At 39.5% G+C, this 18759-nt stretch overlaps 1 protein-coding gene across 2 annotated transcripts in view; it reads right to left on the reverse strand.

Annotated features, from left to right (window-relative positions):
• PTPRM (protein tyrosine phosphatase receptor type M) overlaps positions 1 to 18759 on the reverse strand; it is an 884602-nt gene that overhangs the window by 177678 nt on the left and 688165 nt on the right. For both annotated transcript variants that reach the window (XM_062201377.1, XM_062201376.1), the window contains exon 15: positions 2219 to 2370. In XM_062201377.1, coding sequence (XP_062057361.1) covers positions 2219 to 2370 — 152 coding nt within the window. The remainder of the gene's footprint in view (positions 1 to 2218; positions 2371 to 18759) is intronic.

Consider the following 18759-nt stretch of genomic DNA (forward strand, 5'->3'; position numbering starts at 1 on the left):
GCTAGGATTCTCCTGATGACAGGTTAACCTGCTGTAGTTGGCAAGAGTCATTCCTTTAGAACAGTGCTTGACCTGCATTTGTAATTTTAAAGTGCCGAATTGGTACAAAACAGAACCAGGACCAGAACTCAGGCTGCCTATCATTTGTAAGATATTTTTCTAAAATACAGAAGGATCACATTTATAATCTATGTTTTTGATAAGCTGCCAGGAAAAAAAGAGAGCAATTGATGAAATCAATAACCAAAAAACAAAAACAGAAATAAAACAACAACAACAACAACAAAAAAAAACCCCAAACTCAAGTACCTATAAAATATGCAAGGGCCAGGGAGAATAATGCCTCTTAATTACCTTAGACATTTCACATGGTTGGTAACAATGTGCAAAAAAGATATAAAAGCACTGATTATTTTACCTTGCTGTTAAAATAAGATGCATCAAAATATTGTTTTTAGTATAAAATATATATTTCTCTCTTTTTATAGCATATTGCAGTTGATGATACAACTCATAGTTGCTTTGAGGACAGATTATTCTCCACTCTGACAAATATGTTTATGCTTGGTTTTAAATCTTCCAATTTCGGGGCCAGTGCCCTGGCTCACTTGGTTAATCCTCCACCTGCGGTGCCGGCATCCCATATGGGCACTGGGTTCTAGTCCCAGTTGCCCCTCTTCCAGTCCAACTCTCTGCTGTGGCCCGGGAGGGCAGTGGAGGATGGCTCAAGTGCTTGGGCCCTGCACCTGCATGGGAGACCAGGAGGAAGCACCTGGCTCCTGGCTTTGGATCAGCGTAGTTCCGGCTGTAGCAGCCATTTGGGGGGTGAATCGATGAAAGGAAGACCTTTCTCTCTGTCTCACTCTCTCTCTCACTGTCTAACTCTATCTGTCAAATAAATAAATAAATCTTACAATTTCATAAGCTTCTAGTACTTTCTCCTAATCTGAAAAGATCTTATACATACCTCCACCCTCCTTTATAATAGCTGTGGGACTCTCTTGTTTTACAGGCATTAAGAGAGTGGTATGATAAGGCTCACCACTAGGGTCACTCCCAAGGGATGAGGTGTGATGAGGCCTTCTCTTGGCTCAAACAGTGGGAGGAGGAGTGGGGGTTTGGCCTAGTCCACATGAGAGTGTCTGGGGCCGAGTTCTGGCTGTATTCCTGACTCCAGCTTCCTGCTAATGGGCACTCTGGGATGCAGCAAGTGACAGCTCAAGTGCTTGGGCCACTGCCACCCAATTGAGAGACCTGGATCAAGTTTCTGGCTTCCAGCTCTGGCCTGGCACAACCCTGGCCATTGAGTGCAATTGGGAAGTGATGCAGTGAATGAGAGCTCTGCCTCTGTCTCTCTACCTCTCAAACAAAATATAAAATAAAATAAATAAAAACTAGGAGGAGGGTGAAAAATCCTTTTTTCTCCCCTGTGGTATTTATTGAGGGGAGGCAAAAAATAATCCCCGAAAACAGATCAGCCAAAGGATATACAAATGTCACAACCTTGAACTTTATGAAGGTGTGTCCTGGCCCACAGAGTGGGCAAGATAATGGGGGGGGGGCTCCCTCTGGTCTCTTGAGAGCTATTGCTCCTCTTGTACTTCATATAGTCAATCTAATTGTTAGTTTCCCAGAATAATGCCTTCTACCTGGATCACAGGTGTAGTGGGGGAAGGTATTAGCTGAGCTTGGTTTACCCACCTGGTGTGAAGTGTTAAGTCTTGGGAAGTTGAAATACAGTTTAATTTATTAATTGCTACTAATAGCCTATAATAAAGGCTGAACCTGTCTACTAAACAAATAAACAATTAACTTGTTACTGCCATTTAGGGAACTGTTTTATAACAGGCTTCCCTTGGGTAATTCCACACCTGGCTTGCTTACAAATGGGATCTAAACAACAAAAAGGATGATGAGAAACAGGTGCCTTCCCACTGGAGCGACTCAAGGCTTCATCACATTAATGCTCTCAAAATCTTACAGAAACTTCAGTGTGGTTTCCTGCGCTCTCTGATCTGCCCCTATATCCCCGGAACAACATCACTGCTAAGCAATCCATAGCACGTGGAGTTTTCAGGATCACTTAAAGTAACTGGAGAAACCAACAGGGCACAAGAGTTCTTTAGGAAATTCTTGTATTGGTTTAATCACCCAGTGCTACATAGAATCCTGGAAAGCCAGAGAGAAGCATGAGAAGCCAAGTACTATGTGCACTTACACCTCCCATTCAGATTGTGCGTGTCCATGAACGAGAAGGCCTCGTCGCAGTTGGTGCCTTGCTCAGCATAGCTCTTGTCCATGGAGTTCACCATCACAGTCATCTCCTGCCGGGTGCTGCTCATCGTCTCCTTCCGCTTCTTGGCCAGTTTCCTTAGGACAGAGAATTCAATCGTGTAGATACGCATGGAAATGGACAAGGGGAATTTTGTGCCTGTGCATTGGCCAACGTTCAGGAATAACTTCTTTTGAATTAATGACATTCAAACAGTCATTTATTTCTGGTGCCTTCTATATATAAGACACTTTGCCAAGCTGCATTCACGGGAATGAGAAGCGTTCACTGCCTATCCTCAAAGAAATCATGGCCTAAAAGATTATGTTTTTCCTACTATAACCTAAATTAAAATGGCCAATGATCCTAGAACAACAGAGTCATTTCCTGCTTACTAATATGCTCTGGAGTCAGAAACCGGTACTAAATAATTGTGTACATTTCCACACACAGTGTCAAAGAGAAGATTTCCTCTAGAAAATATTTACCAGGTAATACTGAAATACATATTCCTTGACTTGATCTTGGGTTTCTGTTGCAATAAACCAATGCAAGTTGGAAATATTATAAATCCATATTAGATATTTCATAAAGACCAAAGCGAAACCAGCATAAACAGATAGTTTTATTTATCTTACCATCAGAGGTTGTTTTACGCATCCAAGACAAACTAGAATCAGAGCTGCCTCAGAAGAAGGGATCATGCTTCTAACCCACCAAAGCTCACAGCTCAGCAGCATAGCACACTGGAGAGCCTCAGCTGTTGCCCTGTGATCATGGGGCTGAGTGGGAGCTGTACTTACAGCTCCTGCCCAGTATCCCAACAGGGGACTGGACCACACAGTGCTAGCCCGTGAAAATTAAAAATTCAAGATCTGAAGTGTGGTTTCTACTTAACGTGTATTGCTTTCAGACCATCACAAAACTGACTGAACCCTCATGAACTGGGTACCACCTGAAATCCAAGAATGAATCTAAAAGGCACACGGTGAGAGTAAGACACAAAACCAGGTGAGGAGTGAAGAAAGTGTCACTGGAGCTTGTGCATAAAGGAGCAGAGGACAGCAGAGCTCAGGTCTCGGAAGAACCAGAGGGACACGTGTGAATTCTCAGAAGGCTGCGACACTGGACCAAATCCCAAGTCAACCCAGATTAGTTCCCCATCAAGGTTTGCAAACCCCTACAGAGCAGACAGTAAGAAAAAAGTCATGAGGCTGGCTTCCCTGGAACATTTAGCGTAGCTACGTCCTCACTGTTCCCTCCCTCAGTGGACAACAACAGGGAAATTTCCAATTGTCTTGGAGACAAAGGTTAATCCTGGCCTCTGCCTCCTGCTCTCTGAGCATGAAAAACTCATAATTGGAAGTGAGAGATGCCTACACGAAAGCTATAAAAACCTGAGGGAAACCAACAGACATAAACAAGTAAAACCCATTTTTTACATATCTTCCCACCAGAGGTTGCTTTATGTGCCCAAGAAGACAAGAATAGAATTAGAGACACTGAGGGAGAAGGGATAAAGTTAGGGTTAGACAGAACCTAACACCATCGTACCTAAGTAACTGGGTCCTAAAATACTTTAGTTTTGCCTGAGCACCTAGCAGCAGTTACAAAAGAAAATGGCAGCTATTTCTAGTAAATCATCTTGACATTGATTGACCTAGGACACAGCAGAATTGAAAATGAGCCACATAATCAAAATTGCACCCGTACTAGGCCATTGCTAATGCAACGGGAGGCACTGAAACATTACACCATATGGGTAATCTCTATTATCATTTCCAAGTAACACATAATCCAAATGCTTTCTTGCCTGTAGTTATAATAATCTTTTATTTTCATACATTGAAGGCAGAAGAGTTTCATTAATAAGTTGCCCCTTTTATTGCTAAAAGTTGGTGGAATGAAGATAGATTTTTAAATGGAAAAATGAACATCAGTAGTAACATTTTTGACAGGGTAAAGGTAAGATTTGGAAGGGCCAGCCAGTGTGACCCCTGTAGGCACTGGTGCTCCTTCTCTTTCCACGTGCAGACCTGACCATAGAGCCTTCCATCTCCCAGCCGGCCGTGCTGGTGTGAGTGCTGGTTTGGTCTCAGGAGGTTCTTGTGAGGAGTTCTGGGCAGAGGCAGCCCCGGCCTCCATCTCTATAGCTGCACTCACAGTAACACATTTTCTCTCCACTTCTCAATCTGCCAGTTCACTGGAAAGACAGTCTTAGGCCAGGTCTCCTCAGGAACACTGAAGTGGAGAACTGCAATAATTAGCTTTGGAATTCAGGCAAAATGCCCACTTTCTGCTTACATTTCTTTGCTTTGGACTGATTTAAGCAGATAATTGCCTCAATATTCTTTTTTGTTCTGCCTATAATAGAGAAGTAGAGGCAACTTGCCCAGTTCCTGCTTGAATTCCTCCAATCAAAGGTTAGGAAATGACAGTATCAGTGTCCTTCTTGTACTGCTATTGTTGCTGAGGGTGGGGGGAGATGCACACCCCAATAAAAGTGAGGCTTTTATGGAAAACATCTTTCTCATCTTCCACTTGCAGGAACTCATTTCAGAGAGGTCCCACTAAGCATGTCATTGCTGATCTTCCTTAGCCACTTGAAAATTCCATTCAGGAACCCTGAGAGCATGCTCAAGTCAAACAGAGGTCAAGTCAAGACTACAACTTCATGCTCATATCCATTAAACATGTACTCTATGTCCATGGACCTCCTTGAAAACATGGCTTCCAGTGACCTCAGCAAGCCTTCCAGCTTTAACCTTTGACCACATTTTACACTCATCAGATGTTCCACACATAAAAGTTTCACTGGCATCAGGCAGGTAATTTAACTGAGGGAACCTGTGTCAGACATCAGGGAGCTCTGGAGACTGCAGAAAAAGAGGGAAAGCAGTGACTTAGCTCCCACAGACTGATGTCTCAGTCACTGCAAGTTTCCAGATTTTATGTCAAGTCTTAATTTTTGAATATTGCCAACTAACTCAAATATTTTAAAAATATTTTTATTTAAAAATAATTAAAATCATTTAATTTATTTATTTGACAGGTAGAGTTACAGACGGTGAGAGAGAGAGACAGAGAGAAAGGTCTTCCCTTCGTTGGTTGGTTCACTCGCTAAATGGTTACAATGGCTAGAGCTACCAAACTGAAGCCAGGAGCCAGGTGCCTCCTCCTGGTCTCCCATGCGGGTGCAGGGGCCCAAGCACTTGGGCCATTTTCCACTTCCTTCCCAGGCCACAGCAGAGAGCTGAACTGGAAGAGGAGCAACTGGGACTAGAACCTGGCGTCCATATGGGATACTGGTGCCGCAGGCGGAGGATTAACCTAGTGCGCCACAATGGTGGCCCCTAAAATCATTTAATTTTAAAATAAAATATTTTAAAAATAGAACAGTGTGTGGCTCAATTAAATAAGATTTGAGGCTATGTCTGCTGTTATACAGTTCATTGTATTGGAAGGAAGTATAAATGAACATACAGCATATAACCACTGTAGATCTCTACATGTGATCTCTCATTTATTCTTAGGAATCTTGTGGGCATTATTCTTACTTTCTCTTTTACGGATGAGAAAATTTTCAGAGAAGTTAAGTAACTTGTCCAAATAGTAGAGCTAGGACTGGACACCAGATCTCTCTGATAGAACAGGTACTGATTCTAGAACAACAAGCTATCTTCAGTAAAGAATTTTTTTAATTTACATTTCCTTACAGGTTACATTATCATTATCACCAAATTTCTTTAAAGTATAATAAATCACCCCAAAACTAAATATTAGGCTTTACCTCAAAACTAAATATGCTTTGAACAAGTTGAGTCCCTAGTGTCTAACCAGAGTTTTGCACAAGGCAGGCAGCATCTGATATTCCTCTCCAATGGGAATCAATCATCATTGAAGCAAAGCATCAGTAAAGAGGGTTTATGACAACTCATTAATCCAAAGTTCCGTGCTTGGTTAGGGAGGCTTTGAGTCATTTCCTGGGATTCTAATTTGTTCTTGTGTACAGCTCTTAGGGTCTCATCCATAATAACAGGTGGTTGAGGAAGGCTAGATTTGGAATTGAAGCTCAGTTCCAACTGTAGAAGTGGAGTTTCATTTGCTCTTCCTCGATTTTTAAAAAACTTCTCATTTTTAATTTTAATTAATTTTAGTTAATTCTTTATTGAAAAAGTAGCTTGCAAGTGTTTTCTCCCATTGTGTCAGACATCTCTTCACCCTATTGATTGTTTCTTTTGTTTCCCAGAAGCTTCTGAGTTTGATAAAATCCCATTTGTCTAGTTTTGCTTTTGTAGCCTGTGTTATCGGGATCTTATCCAAGAAGTCATCACCTACACTAACCAATGTCTTGAGGTGTTTCCCCAGTGGTTCTGTCAGGTTCTATTTCCTCTCAACCAGAAAACATAACTGTAGCTTAGACAGCACCTTTCTTAGCTCCTCTAATAATGACTCTGTCCTTTGTTCTAGACCCTGTCTAGCGTACTTGGGCCTCAATCCTTTGTAACCATAACCTCTACTCTACCACCAATGGCTCTACTCCCAGCCTATGTGTACTGATGGTCCTCTTCCCCACTTAATGCTGTATAATTGTTCAAAATTTCTCTACAGACAAACCCCTCTACCTACAAAAGATGAGTGACTTTTCTCCCAGTCTTGGCTGGAATCAGCTTTCCGGTCCGTTGGGTGTTCCTCAATAAACCTTTTCCCTTAAAAAAAAAAAAAAAAAAGAGGGAGGTGCCTTTCGCTGAAGGGAGGAGAGAACTTCTACTTTGACTATGACCTTGTCTAAATATGATCAGAGTCGGCGAATTCGGAAGGCTTCCATAGCCTTGGCAGTTCATGACAAGAGCCTTGGGTGATTACTGATGCCATAAATAAGAGTGTCAATTGTTAAATCAACAACAGGAGTCACTGTGTACTTACTTGTTCCTCATGTGGGATCTCTGTCCTTAATGTGCTGTACATTTTGATTTAATGCTATAACTATTTAATGCTATAACAAACAGTATGTTTCACTTTGTGTTTCTGTGTGGGTGCAAACTGTTGAAATCTTTACTTAATATATACTAAATTGATCTTCTGTATATAAAGAGAATTGAAAATGAATCTTGATGTGAATGGAAGGGGAGAGGGAGTGGGAAAGGGGAGGGTTGCGGGTGGGAAGGAAGTTATGGGAGGGGGAAGCCATTGTAATCCATAAGCTGTACTTTGGAAATTTATATTCATTAAATAAAAGAAAAAAAAAGAAGCTCTTCTACCAGAGGCTAACCTACTAGAGTGTTATCAGAGCCTCACAGACCTGCCCAACTCTGCTCCACTTTAACCATCCTGCCCCCGCTAAGTGCAGGGGTTGGAGAAGACTGAGAGGCATCGTGAGGTCACAGTCCAGAGACACAGGCTCACTTAAGACTTGGATCTAATTGTAGGGCTGTAGAATGCCTCCCCTCACACCTACCCACACATCATTAAAGGCCTATTTAACGTGATTGCTTTTACCCAATATACCATGTGCAGGTATCGAGGAAAAAAACATGAGGTATACAGGTAGGCAGAACACATAGTTTGAAGAGATAATCGGCTACAGAACCAGACTGATATGGCAGGGATGTTGGATGTAATACACTGGGAATTTACAACCACCATGATTAATCCACTAAAGGTTCTAATGGAAAAAGTAGACAGCATCAGGACTGGATGGACAAGGTGAGCAGAAAGATGGAAATTCTAAGAGAGACTCCCGAAGAAATATGAGAGATGAAAGACACTGTACTAGAAATGAAGAGTGCCTTCGAAGGGCTCACTGGATTGGACGTGGCTTGGAGTGTGGGGGGAGAATCTATGACCTCGAGGACAGAATAACAGATGCTTCCCAAACGGATAAGCACAAAGAACAAGACTCAAGACTGAATACAAACCAGAAGATCCAAAATCTGTGGGACAGCCACTAAGGTGTAAGTACGTGCAGTGGGAACACCAGAAGAAGTGAGGTAGGAACAGAGGAAGAGTTTAGGAGCAATAATGACTGATTCATAAAAGAAACGTCAGACACCAAACCACACATTCAGGAAACCCAGAGAATACCAAGCAGAACAAATGCCCCAAATTATAGGTAGTCATATCACATTCCAACTGCAGAGACTCAAAGACGAAGAACAAATATTGGAAAAAAAAAAAAAAAAAGAGGGACAAAACATCTCACCTACAGAGAAGCAAGGATAAGAATTACATCGGAAGCACTGCGCTGCTCTGAAGCCAGGAGCCAAGTGCTTCCTCCTGGTCTCCCATGTGGGTGCAGGGCCCAAGCACTTGGGCCATCCTCCACTGCCTTCCCGGGCCACAGCAGAGAGCTGGCCTGGAAGAGGGGCAACTGGGACAGAATCCGGCGCCCCAAATGGGACTAGAACCTGGGGTACCGGCACCGCAGGCGGAGATTAGCCAAGTGAGCCAGGGCACAGGCCGCACAGTGTTGTTTAAAGATGAACATGGATTAGTTGTAAATGAATATTGAAAACTCAAGGGGAACCACTGAGGAAATTTTTTAAAAATCTAAGAAAGAAAGGAAAATGAAATATGAAACGTTCAGTGAAACTACAAAAGGCAGAAAAAGGATAGAAGATAAAAATGAGAATAAAAAAGAATATGGCAACAAACAGAAAACAGTAAAACTACAGTAGATATTAAACAACTACAGTAATAAAAACTTTAAATGTATATTACCCAAATACAAAAATTATAAATCAGATATTATCATAGTAGATCAAAAGACAAAACCAACTACATATTATCTACAGGAAAACTACTATAAACATAAAGATACATGTAGATTAAAGGTAAAGGGATAGAAAAAGATGTACCATGCTAACACTAATCAGAAGAAAAGTTGGAAAATTCTGTATTAAATTCAGATAGGAGACTTCAGAACAAGAAAAATTACTGGGATCCAGAAAGGCATTACATAATGAAAAAATGCCCAATTCTCGAAGATTTCTTAAAAAATTCCGTACCAGTAAGAGAACACTGAAATACACAAGGCAAAAAGGTGACAAAACTGCAAGGAAAAAATAGATGAATTCATTATTGTAGTTGGAGACTTCAAAACTCTTCTATCAGTAATGGGCATTTCTATCAGGAAAGGAGTTTGTTGTGAAGAATCAGAAAGGACATAGCTGAACTCAACAGCACCATCAATCAACTGCATGTAACTGACATCTCTGGAATGTTTTATCCAACAACAGCAGAACAGTCGTTCTTCTCAAGCCCAGGGAATAGTCACCAGCATATGCCACATTCAGAACCATAAAACACATCTTTAAAAATTTAAAGTAACAAATTATACAATGAATTTTCTCAGATGACAGTGGAATTAAACAAGAATTTAATAACAGAAAGAGCTGAAAATCCCAAAACATCTAAAGACAATCAACACACTTTAAATAACACATGGAGCAAAGAAGAAATCTCAGGAGAAATTTAAAAAGTATTTTAAACTAAATCAAAATGAAAGTATCATTTATCAAAATTTGTAAGATGCAGCAAAAAGGTTGTTAGAAGGAGATTTATAGTACTGAATGCACACATTACGAAAAAGAATGTTCTAAAATCAATAATCTCAGCTTCTATCCAGGGAGTTGGAAAAAGAATATCAAGTGAAATCTAAAATGAAGAGAAAAAAGAAATAAGAAAAATTAGTATAAAATCAACCAAATGGAAAACAGGAAATTAATAGAAAAACAAAACACAAAACTTAAAGTTTGTCCTTTGCAAAGGCCAACAAAATTGATAAGCTTCTAGCCAGGCTAAGAAGAGAGAAAATGCAAATTATTAATGTCAGAAATTAAAGAGGAACTATAATTACAGATTGCATGGCCGTTAAAAAGGATAACAGACTATTATAAACAATTCTAAGCCTACAACTTTGACAAACCTATGTGTTTCAAAGAAAGTGAACTGGTAACTGATAATCTTCCAAACAGAAATTTCCGGATTCAGATGAATCTGCTGTTGAACTCTATCAAACGTTTACTTAAGAAATTGTACTGGCTCTAATCAATACTTTCCAGAAGGCCCAGGGATTTGTTCCTAACTCAGAATGAGTCCATCATGACCTTAATGCCAAAACCGGACAAATGCATTATAAGAAAACTGCAACCAATATTTGTCATGATCAGAAGTGCAAAAAATCTTCAACAAAAATTTTGCAAATTGAATCCAACAATTTATACAAAGACTTAGACATCACAATCAGGTGGAATATAGGCTGGTTCAACATCTGAAACTCAATATATATAATTTACCACATTGGCAACCTGCTGAAGAAAAAAATCCCATGACTCTATCAATAGATGCAGGAAAAGCCTTTGACAAAATCTGATACCCAGTTATGGAAAAAAAAAAAAACTTTTAGCAAACTAGGGATACCAGGGAACTTCTTCAAGTTGATAAAGAACATCTACCAAATCTCTAATAACTAACATTGTCCATAACGATGAGAATCTACCGAAAGCTTTTCCACCGAGATCAGGAACAAGGGAAGGGTGTTTTCTCTCATGAATTCTTTTCAGTATCCTACTGGAACTCTTAGGTTATGCAATAGGAAAAGATAAGGAAATATACACCTAGCTAAGGAAGGAATGAATAAAACTGTCTTTGTTCACAGATCACATGCTTATCTAGACACTGTGGCAAAAAAAAAAAAAAAAAAAAAAAAAAAAAGACTTAAATGAAAGATCTCTGTGAATGAGATCCCAGTGGAAAGAATGGACCATCAAAGAAGGAGGTACCTTTCTCTGAAGGGAGGACAGAACTTCCACTTCGACTATGGCCTTGTCTAAATATGATCAGAGTTGGCGAACTCAAGAGGCCTCCATAGCCTTGGCAGCTCATGACAAGAGCCTCGGGTGATTACTGACGCGACAAACAAGAGTGTCAATTGTTAAATCAACAATAGGAGTGACTGTGTACCTGTTCCCCATGTAGGACCTCTGTCCTTAATGTGTTGTACTATGTGAATTAACAGTATAACTAGTACTCAAACAGTACTTTACACTTTGTGTTTCTGTGTGGGTGCCAACAGTTGAAATCTTTACTTAGTATATACTAAATCGATCTTCTGTATATAAAGATAACTGAAAATGAATCTTGATGTGAATGGGATGGGTGAAGGAGAAGGAGTGGGAGATGGGATGGTTGCAGGTGGGAGAGAGGTTATGGGGGGGGGGAAGCCGCTATAATCCCAAAGTTGTACTTTGGAAATTTATATTTATTAAATAAAAGTTAAAAAAAACAATCAATAGTTCTTTCTATATAATAGATATAAGTCCTTTATTAGGTAATTTTTTTACAAATATTTCCTCTAGGTCTGTGACTTAGCTCCTCATTCTCTTGATGGTGTGCTTCACAGAGCAGAGATTTTTAATTAGAATGAAGTCCATCTTTAATTCTTTCTTTCATGGATCAAGTCCTTGATGTTTTATCATTGCTATACCTGGAGTCATCTGCGTTTTCTCCCTATGTTATCTGATTAATTGTTTTGTTTTTACAGCTAGATCTATAATCTAGCTGAGTTAATTTTTATAAATATTGTGAGATCTGTGTCTAGATTCCCTTTGCCTATGGATGTCTAACTGTTCTAGCACTATTGGTTGAAAAAATTGTTTTTGTGCCATTGCTTCTTTGTCAAAGATCAGTTGACTGTATTTATGTAGGTCTCTTTCTCTGTTCACTGTTCTGTCCCAGTGATCTCTTTGTATATAATTTGCCAATAAAATATTTCTTGATCATTGTTGCTTTATAAGTCTGGAAAGTGAGTAGTGTCAGTCCTGTGCTGTTCTCCTTCTATGTTGTGTTGGCTCTTCTGGGTTCTTCACCTCTCCATGGAAACTTTAGAATTATTTTGTTGATATCTATAATATAAATTGGTAGGATTCTCATTGGGATTGCATTGACTCTGTAGATATAATTGGGAAGAACTGACATTTTAACAATACTGAGTGAAAGGAACCAAAGGCTACATACTGTATGATTTCAACTCTATGACATTCTGGAAGAGGTCAGACTGTGAAGTAAAAAGATTAAGAAGCTCCGGGGGGGGGGGGGGGTAGGTGGCAGGAGTAATAAGTACATGGAGCAATGTTTTTTTTTTTTTTTAGGGAAGTCAAAATATTCCTTAGGATATTATCATGGAGGACGAATGCTGTGCAGAGCTGTCAAGATCCATAATGGGGCTCACGGCTTATACTAAATGTTCCACTCTGGTGTGGGATATTGACAACGCAGAAAGTCTGTATGAGTGGTTAGGAGGTATATGGGAACTCTACATTTTCAGTTCAGTTTTTCTACAAACTTAAAAATGTTCTAAAAAATAAAGTCTATGACAAAGTTGCAATATTGTTTAGAAAAACAAATTAGAGCAATAAAAATAAACTGGGGAATGCCCTAAAATTAAAAACTAGAATAAAGGTAGGAAAGGTGAGAAATGTGGGGAGAATGAATTCAAATGAAAGAAAAGGTTGTTGTACTTCATGCTTATTATCCCCTAATAGCTTCTCTCCTGGGGTAAAAGTAAAAACAAACAAACAAAAAACCAAAAACGTGCAATAAGAGTAAGTGGAGTGGAACGATGTGTTTTGGCTCATTATTATTGATGTGACGGGTATGAATAAGAATCAACAAAGAAAGCCTGGTGAAGACTGACATGTGTCCCGTGAGGGACTGCAGGATACATGGCTGGCAACTAGGAGAACAAGTGTAACATGGTGGAAGGAGAGCCCACAGAACCGCTCTGGCAATTTTCCTCTCTGAAACTGGAGGAAGTGGCCTTTGTGAGAAGAGCAGTCCAGAAGGGCCTGTCTTCCACGTGCACTACTGCATCCCAGGGAAAAGGATTCCAGGGTCAGCCTCATATGGATGCTACATCCCAATCCTAGTTTAGTGTACTTGGGATTACAGAACGTGGCTGTTCCCACCCTATTCCAGATCCCACCACAGAGACTGTCACTGAGAAAGACTTCGTAGCACTGACTTGGAGACAGGTGGTTCCCCAAGGAAAGTTGTCATCTTTCAAAAATATTCTTTCATCAAAATATTACAAGAATGGCCAAACTTATAGAAAATGGAAATCAACCTCTAGATGTAAGAATGAATGGGCAAATGGTTTTCTGGTCCTAGTTTCTACAATTAAGTGTCTGCTTAGACTTCATTAAGGGCTGGGGTAGAAGCTGGAACTGAAAAGTATTTAATTTTGCTCACAGTAGGAAAGAAATCATCATTGGTTGACTCAAGCAATGTGTACATTATACCAAATTGCCAGGATCCAGCTGAATAAACCTAAATGAACAAGAGGCTATCACTTTAAAGATAAATCTGTGAGAATTACTGATAATGTTGTCTTTAAAAGTCAACTTTCAAGGAACCAACACACTGGTCTAATCATTATTTCAACTCAAAAGAAGCAGCACTAAAAACAACTGGTAGAACCATGAGATGAAAATGGAAATTAAAAAAAATATGTAGGAATTCAGATAAGCCAGATAGGTTTTATTAATTAATTTCTGTAATACTTCCAATGGCCCAGTGAGGATACCACTGCAGGCTGGGTAGCCCTTATCCAAAATGCATGCGACCAAGCATGCTTTGAATTTTGATGGGTTTTGGAGTATTTGTACAGACTTAATGAGATATCCTGGGGATGAGGACCAAGTCGAAACATAAAATTCATTTATGTTTCATATATACCTTATACACAAAGCCTGCAGGTAATTTTTTGCAATATTTTTAGTCTACCCGTGTTCTGACTGCAAGCTGTCACATGAAATCAAGTACAGAATTTTCCATTTGTGACTTCCTGTTGCTGCTCCAAAACTTTCAGATTTGGGAGCGCTCTGGGCGTCTGATTTCAGGATGAGGAATGCTCAGCCTGCATGAATACTGCTGTCTCAGAGAGAAGGCACTGAAACTCAGTCCTGTAATGTTTTCAAGGTCACACGGCTACAGAAGAACTTTAGACGTCCGGCATTGCTTCCCTACATTGAGATAAAGATCTTCTCTTTGAAACTGTCATGGCATCATTAGTCATATTTATTAGTTGCTTAAGCCTGTCAATAAAGGCTAGTCCACTTTGCTACCTGGGAGTTTACAGTTGCTGACTGAGGTAAAATCTTCTGCCATCACTAACTGTATCATTGCTTAAGAAATCCGCTCAAGCCCTCACTTCCAGACACAGCATCATGGTGGACACATACTACCTTCCAATTTGCTTTCTTTTTTTTTTTTTTAAGTTGCCATGTTTAAAATTTTTTATTTATATATTTATTTATTTATTTATTTATTTATTTTCTTTACAGTCTTTCTTTTTCTTTTTTTTTTAAACTTTTATTTAATGAATATAAATTTCCAAATTACAGCTTATGGGTTACAATGGCTTCCCCCCTCCCATAACTTCCCTCCTACCCGCAACCCTCCCCTTTCCCGCTCCCTCTCCCCTTCCATTCACATCAAGATTCATTTTCAATTCTCTTTATATACAGAAGATCAGTTTAGTACATATTAGGTAAAGATTTCAACAGTTTGCCCATATAGCAACACAAAGTGAAAAAACTACCATTGGAGTACTAATTATAGCATTAAATAACAATGTACAGCACATTAAAGACAGAGATACTACATAATAGTTTTTTTAAAAAATTAATTAATTTTCTATGCCATTTCCAATTTAACACCAGGTTGTTTTTTTCATTTCCAATTCTCTTTATATACAGAAGATCAATTCAGTATATAATTAGTGAAGACCTCATCAGTTTGTACCCACACAGAAACACAAAGTATAAAAATACTGTTTCAGTACTAGTTATAGCATCACTTCACATTAGACAACACATTAAGGACAGATCCCACATGGGGTGTAAGTACACAGTGACTCCTGTTGCTGACTTAACAATTTGACACTCCTGTTCCTGGCGTCAGTAATCTCCCTAGGCTCTAGTCATGAGTTGCCAGGGCTATGGAAGCCTTTAGAGTTCGCTGACTTTAATCTTATTCCGATAGGGTCATAGTCAAAGTGGAAGTTCTCTCCTCCCTTCGGAGAAAGGTACCTCCTTCTTTGATGGCCCTGTTCTTTCCACTGGGATCTCACTCACAGAGATCTTTCATTTAGGTCTTTTTTTTTTTTTCCCATGATATCTTGGCTTTTCATGCCTACTATACTCTCATGGGCTCTTCAGCCAGATCCGAATGCCTTAAGGGCTGATTCTGAGGCCAGAGTGTTGCTTAGGACATCTGCCATTCTACGAGTCTGCTGTGTATCCCGCTTCCCATGTTGGATCTTTCTCTCCCTTTTTGATTCTATCAGTTAGTGTTAGCAGACACTTGTCTTGTTTGTGTGATCCCTTTGACTCTTAGACCTATCAGAGCCATCAATTGTGAGCTGAAATTGATCACTTGGACTAGTGCGATGGCATTGGTACATGCCACCTTGATGGGATTGTGTTGGAATCCCCTGGCACATTTCTAACTCCACCATTTGCGGCAAGTCAGATTGAGCATCTTCCAAATTGTACATCTCCTCCCTCTCTTTTTCCACTCTTAAATTTAACAGGGATCACTTTTCAGTTAAAATTTAAACACCTAAGAATAATTGTGTGTTAATTACAGAGTTCAACCACTAGTACTAGAACAACAACAACAACAAATACTAAAAAGGATAAAGTATTACATGGTACATCTAAAGTCAGGACAAGAGCTGATCAAGTCACCGTTTCTCATAGTGTCCATTTCACTTAACAGGTTTCCCCTTTGGTGCTCAGTTAGTTGTCACCGATCAGGGAAAACAAATGCTATTTTTCTCTTTGGGACTGGCTTAATTCACTCAGCATGATGCTTTCCAGATTGCTCCATCTTGTTGCAAATGACCGGGTTTCGTTGTTTCTTACTGCTGTATAGTATTCTATGGAGTACATGTCCCATAATTTCTTTATCCAGTCTACTGTTGATGGGCATTTGGGTTGGTTCCAGGTCTTAGCTATTGTGAATTGAGCTGCAATAAACATTAATGTGCAGATGGCTTTTTTATTTGCCAAATTAATTTCCTTTGGGTAAATTCCAAGGAGTGGGATGGCTGGGTTGTATGGTAGGGTTATGTTCAGGTTTCTGAGGAATCTCCAGACAGACTTCCATAGTGGCTTAACCAGTTTGCATTCCCACCAACAGTGGGTTAGTGTCCCTTTTTCCCCACATCCTCTCCAGCATCTGTTGTTGGTAGATTTCTGAATGTGAGCCATTCTCACCGGGGTGAGGTGAAACCTCATTGTGGTTTTGATTTGCATTTCTCTGATTGCTAGTGATCTTGAACATTTTTTCATGTGTCTGTTGGCCATTTGGATTTCCTCTTTCGAAAAATGTCTATTGAGCTCCTTGGCCCACCTCTTAAGTGGGTTGTTTGTTTTGTTGTTGTGGATTTTCTTGATTTTTTTGTGGATTCTGGTTATCAATCCTTTATCTGTAGTATAGTTTGCAAATATTTTTTCCTCTTCACTTTCCTGACTGTTTCTTTTGAAGTACAGAAACTTCTCAATTTGATGCAATCCCAAATGTTAATTTTGGTTTTGACTGCCTGTGCTGCTGGAGTATTTTCCAAGAAGTCTTTGCCTATGCCTATATCTTGCAGGGTTTCTCCAATGCTCTCTAATAATTTGATGGTTTCGGATCGTAGATTTAAGTCTTTAATCCATGTTGAGTGAATTTTTGTGTAAGGTGATAGGTATGGGTCTTGCTTCAAGCTTCTGCACGTGGAAATCCAATTTTCCCAGCACCATTTATTGAATAGACTGTCCTTATTCCAGGGATTAGATTTGGATCTTTGGTCAAATATAAGTTGGCTGTAGATGTTTGGATTGATTTCTGGTGTTTCTATTCTGTTCCATTGGTCTATCCATCTGTTTCTGTACCAGTACCATGCTGTTTTGATAACAACTGCCCTGTAGTATGTCCTGAAATCAGGTATTGTGATGCCTCCGGCTTTGTTTTTATTGTACAGGATTGCTTTGGCTATTCTAGGTCTTCTGTGTCTCCATATGAATTTCAGCATCATTTTTTCCAGATCTGAGAAGAAGGTCTTTGGTATCTTGATTGGTATTGCATTGAATGTATAAATTGCTTTTGGGAGAATAGACATATTGATGATATTGATTCTTCCTATCCATGAGCATGGAAGATTTCTCCATTTTTTGGTATCCTCTTCTATTTCTTTCTGTAAGGTTTTGTAGTTTTCATCATAGAGATCTTTAACGTCTTTGGTTAAGTTTATTCCAAGGTATTTGATTGTTTTTGTAGCTATTGTGAATGGGATTGATTTTAGAAGTTCTTCCTCAGCCATGGCATTGCCTGTGTATACAAAGGCTGTTGATTTTTGTGCATTGAATTTTATATCCTGCTACTTTGCCAAACTCTTCGATGAGTTCCAGCAGTCTCTTACTAGAGTTCTTTGGGTCCCCTAAATAAAGAATCATATCATCTGCAAAGAGGGATAGTTTGAGTTCTTCCTTCCCAATTTGTATCCCTTTAATTTCTTTTTCTTGCCTAATAGCTCTGGCCAAAACTTCCTGAACTATATTGAATAGCAGTGGTGAGAGAGGGCATCCCTGTCTGGTACCAGATTTCAGTGGAAATGCTTCCAACTTTTCCCCATTCAATAGGATGTTGGCCGTGGGTTTTTCATATATTGCTTTGATTGTATTGAGGAATGTTCTTCCATACCCAGTTTGCTTAGAGTTTTCATCATGAAAGGGTGTTGTATTTTATCAAATGCTTTCTCTGCATCTATTGAGAGAATCATATGTTTTTTCTTCTGCAGTCTGTTAATGTAGTGTATTACGTTGATTGTTTTGCGAATGTTGAACCATCCCTGCTTACCGGGGATGAATCCCACTTGGTCTGGGTGGATGATCTTTCTGATGTGTTGTTGCATTCTATTGGCCAGAATTTTATTGAGTATTTTTGCATCTATGTTCATCAGGGATATTGGTCTGTAATTCTCTTTCAATGTTGCATCTCTTTCTGGCTTAGGAATTAAGGTGATGGTGGCTTCATAGAAAGAATTTGGGAGGATTCCCTCTTTTTCGATTGCTCTGAATAGTTTGAGAAGAATTGGAGTTAGTTCTTCTCTAAATGTCTGGTAGAACTCCGCAGTGAATCCATCTGGCCCTGGGCTTTTCTTTGTTGGGAGGGCCTTTATTACTGTTTCAATTTCTGTGTCAGTTATTGGTCTGTTTAGGTTTTCTATGTCTTCCTGGCTCAATTTAGGTAGGTTGTATGTGTCCAAGAATCTGTCCATTTCTGATAGATTTCCCTGTTTGCTGGCATACAAGTCCTTGTAGTAATTTCTGATGATTCTTTCTATTTCTGCGGCGTCTGTTGTTACATTTCCCTTTTCATCTCTGATCCTATTGATTTGGGTCTTTTCTCTTCTTTTTTTAGTTAGTTGGGCCAATGGG

The sequence above is a fragment of the Lepus europaeus genome, chromosome 9, assembly GCF_033115175.1.
Source record: "Lepus europaeus isolate LE1 chromosome 9, mLepTim1.pri, whole genome shotgun sequence".
In the NCBI taxonomy this organism is placed as follows: Eukaryota; Metazoa; Chordata; class Mammalia; order Lagomorpha; family Leporidae; genus Lepus; species Lepus europaeus.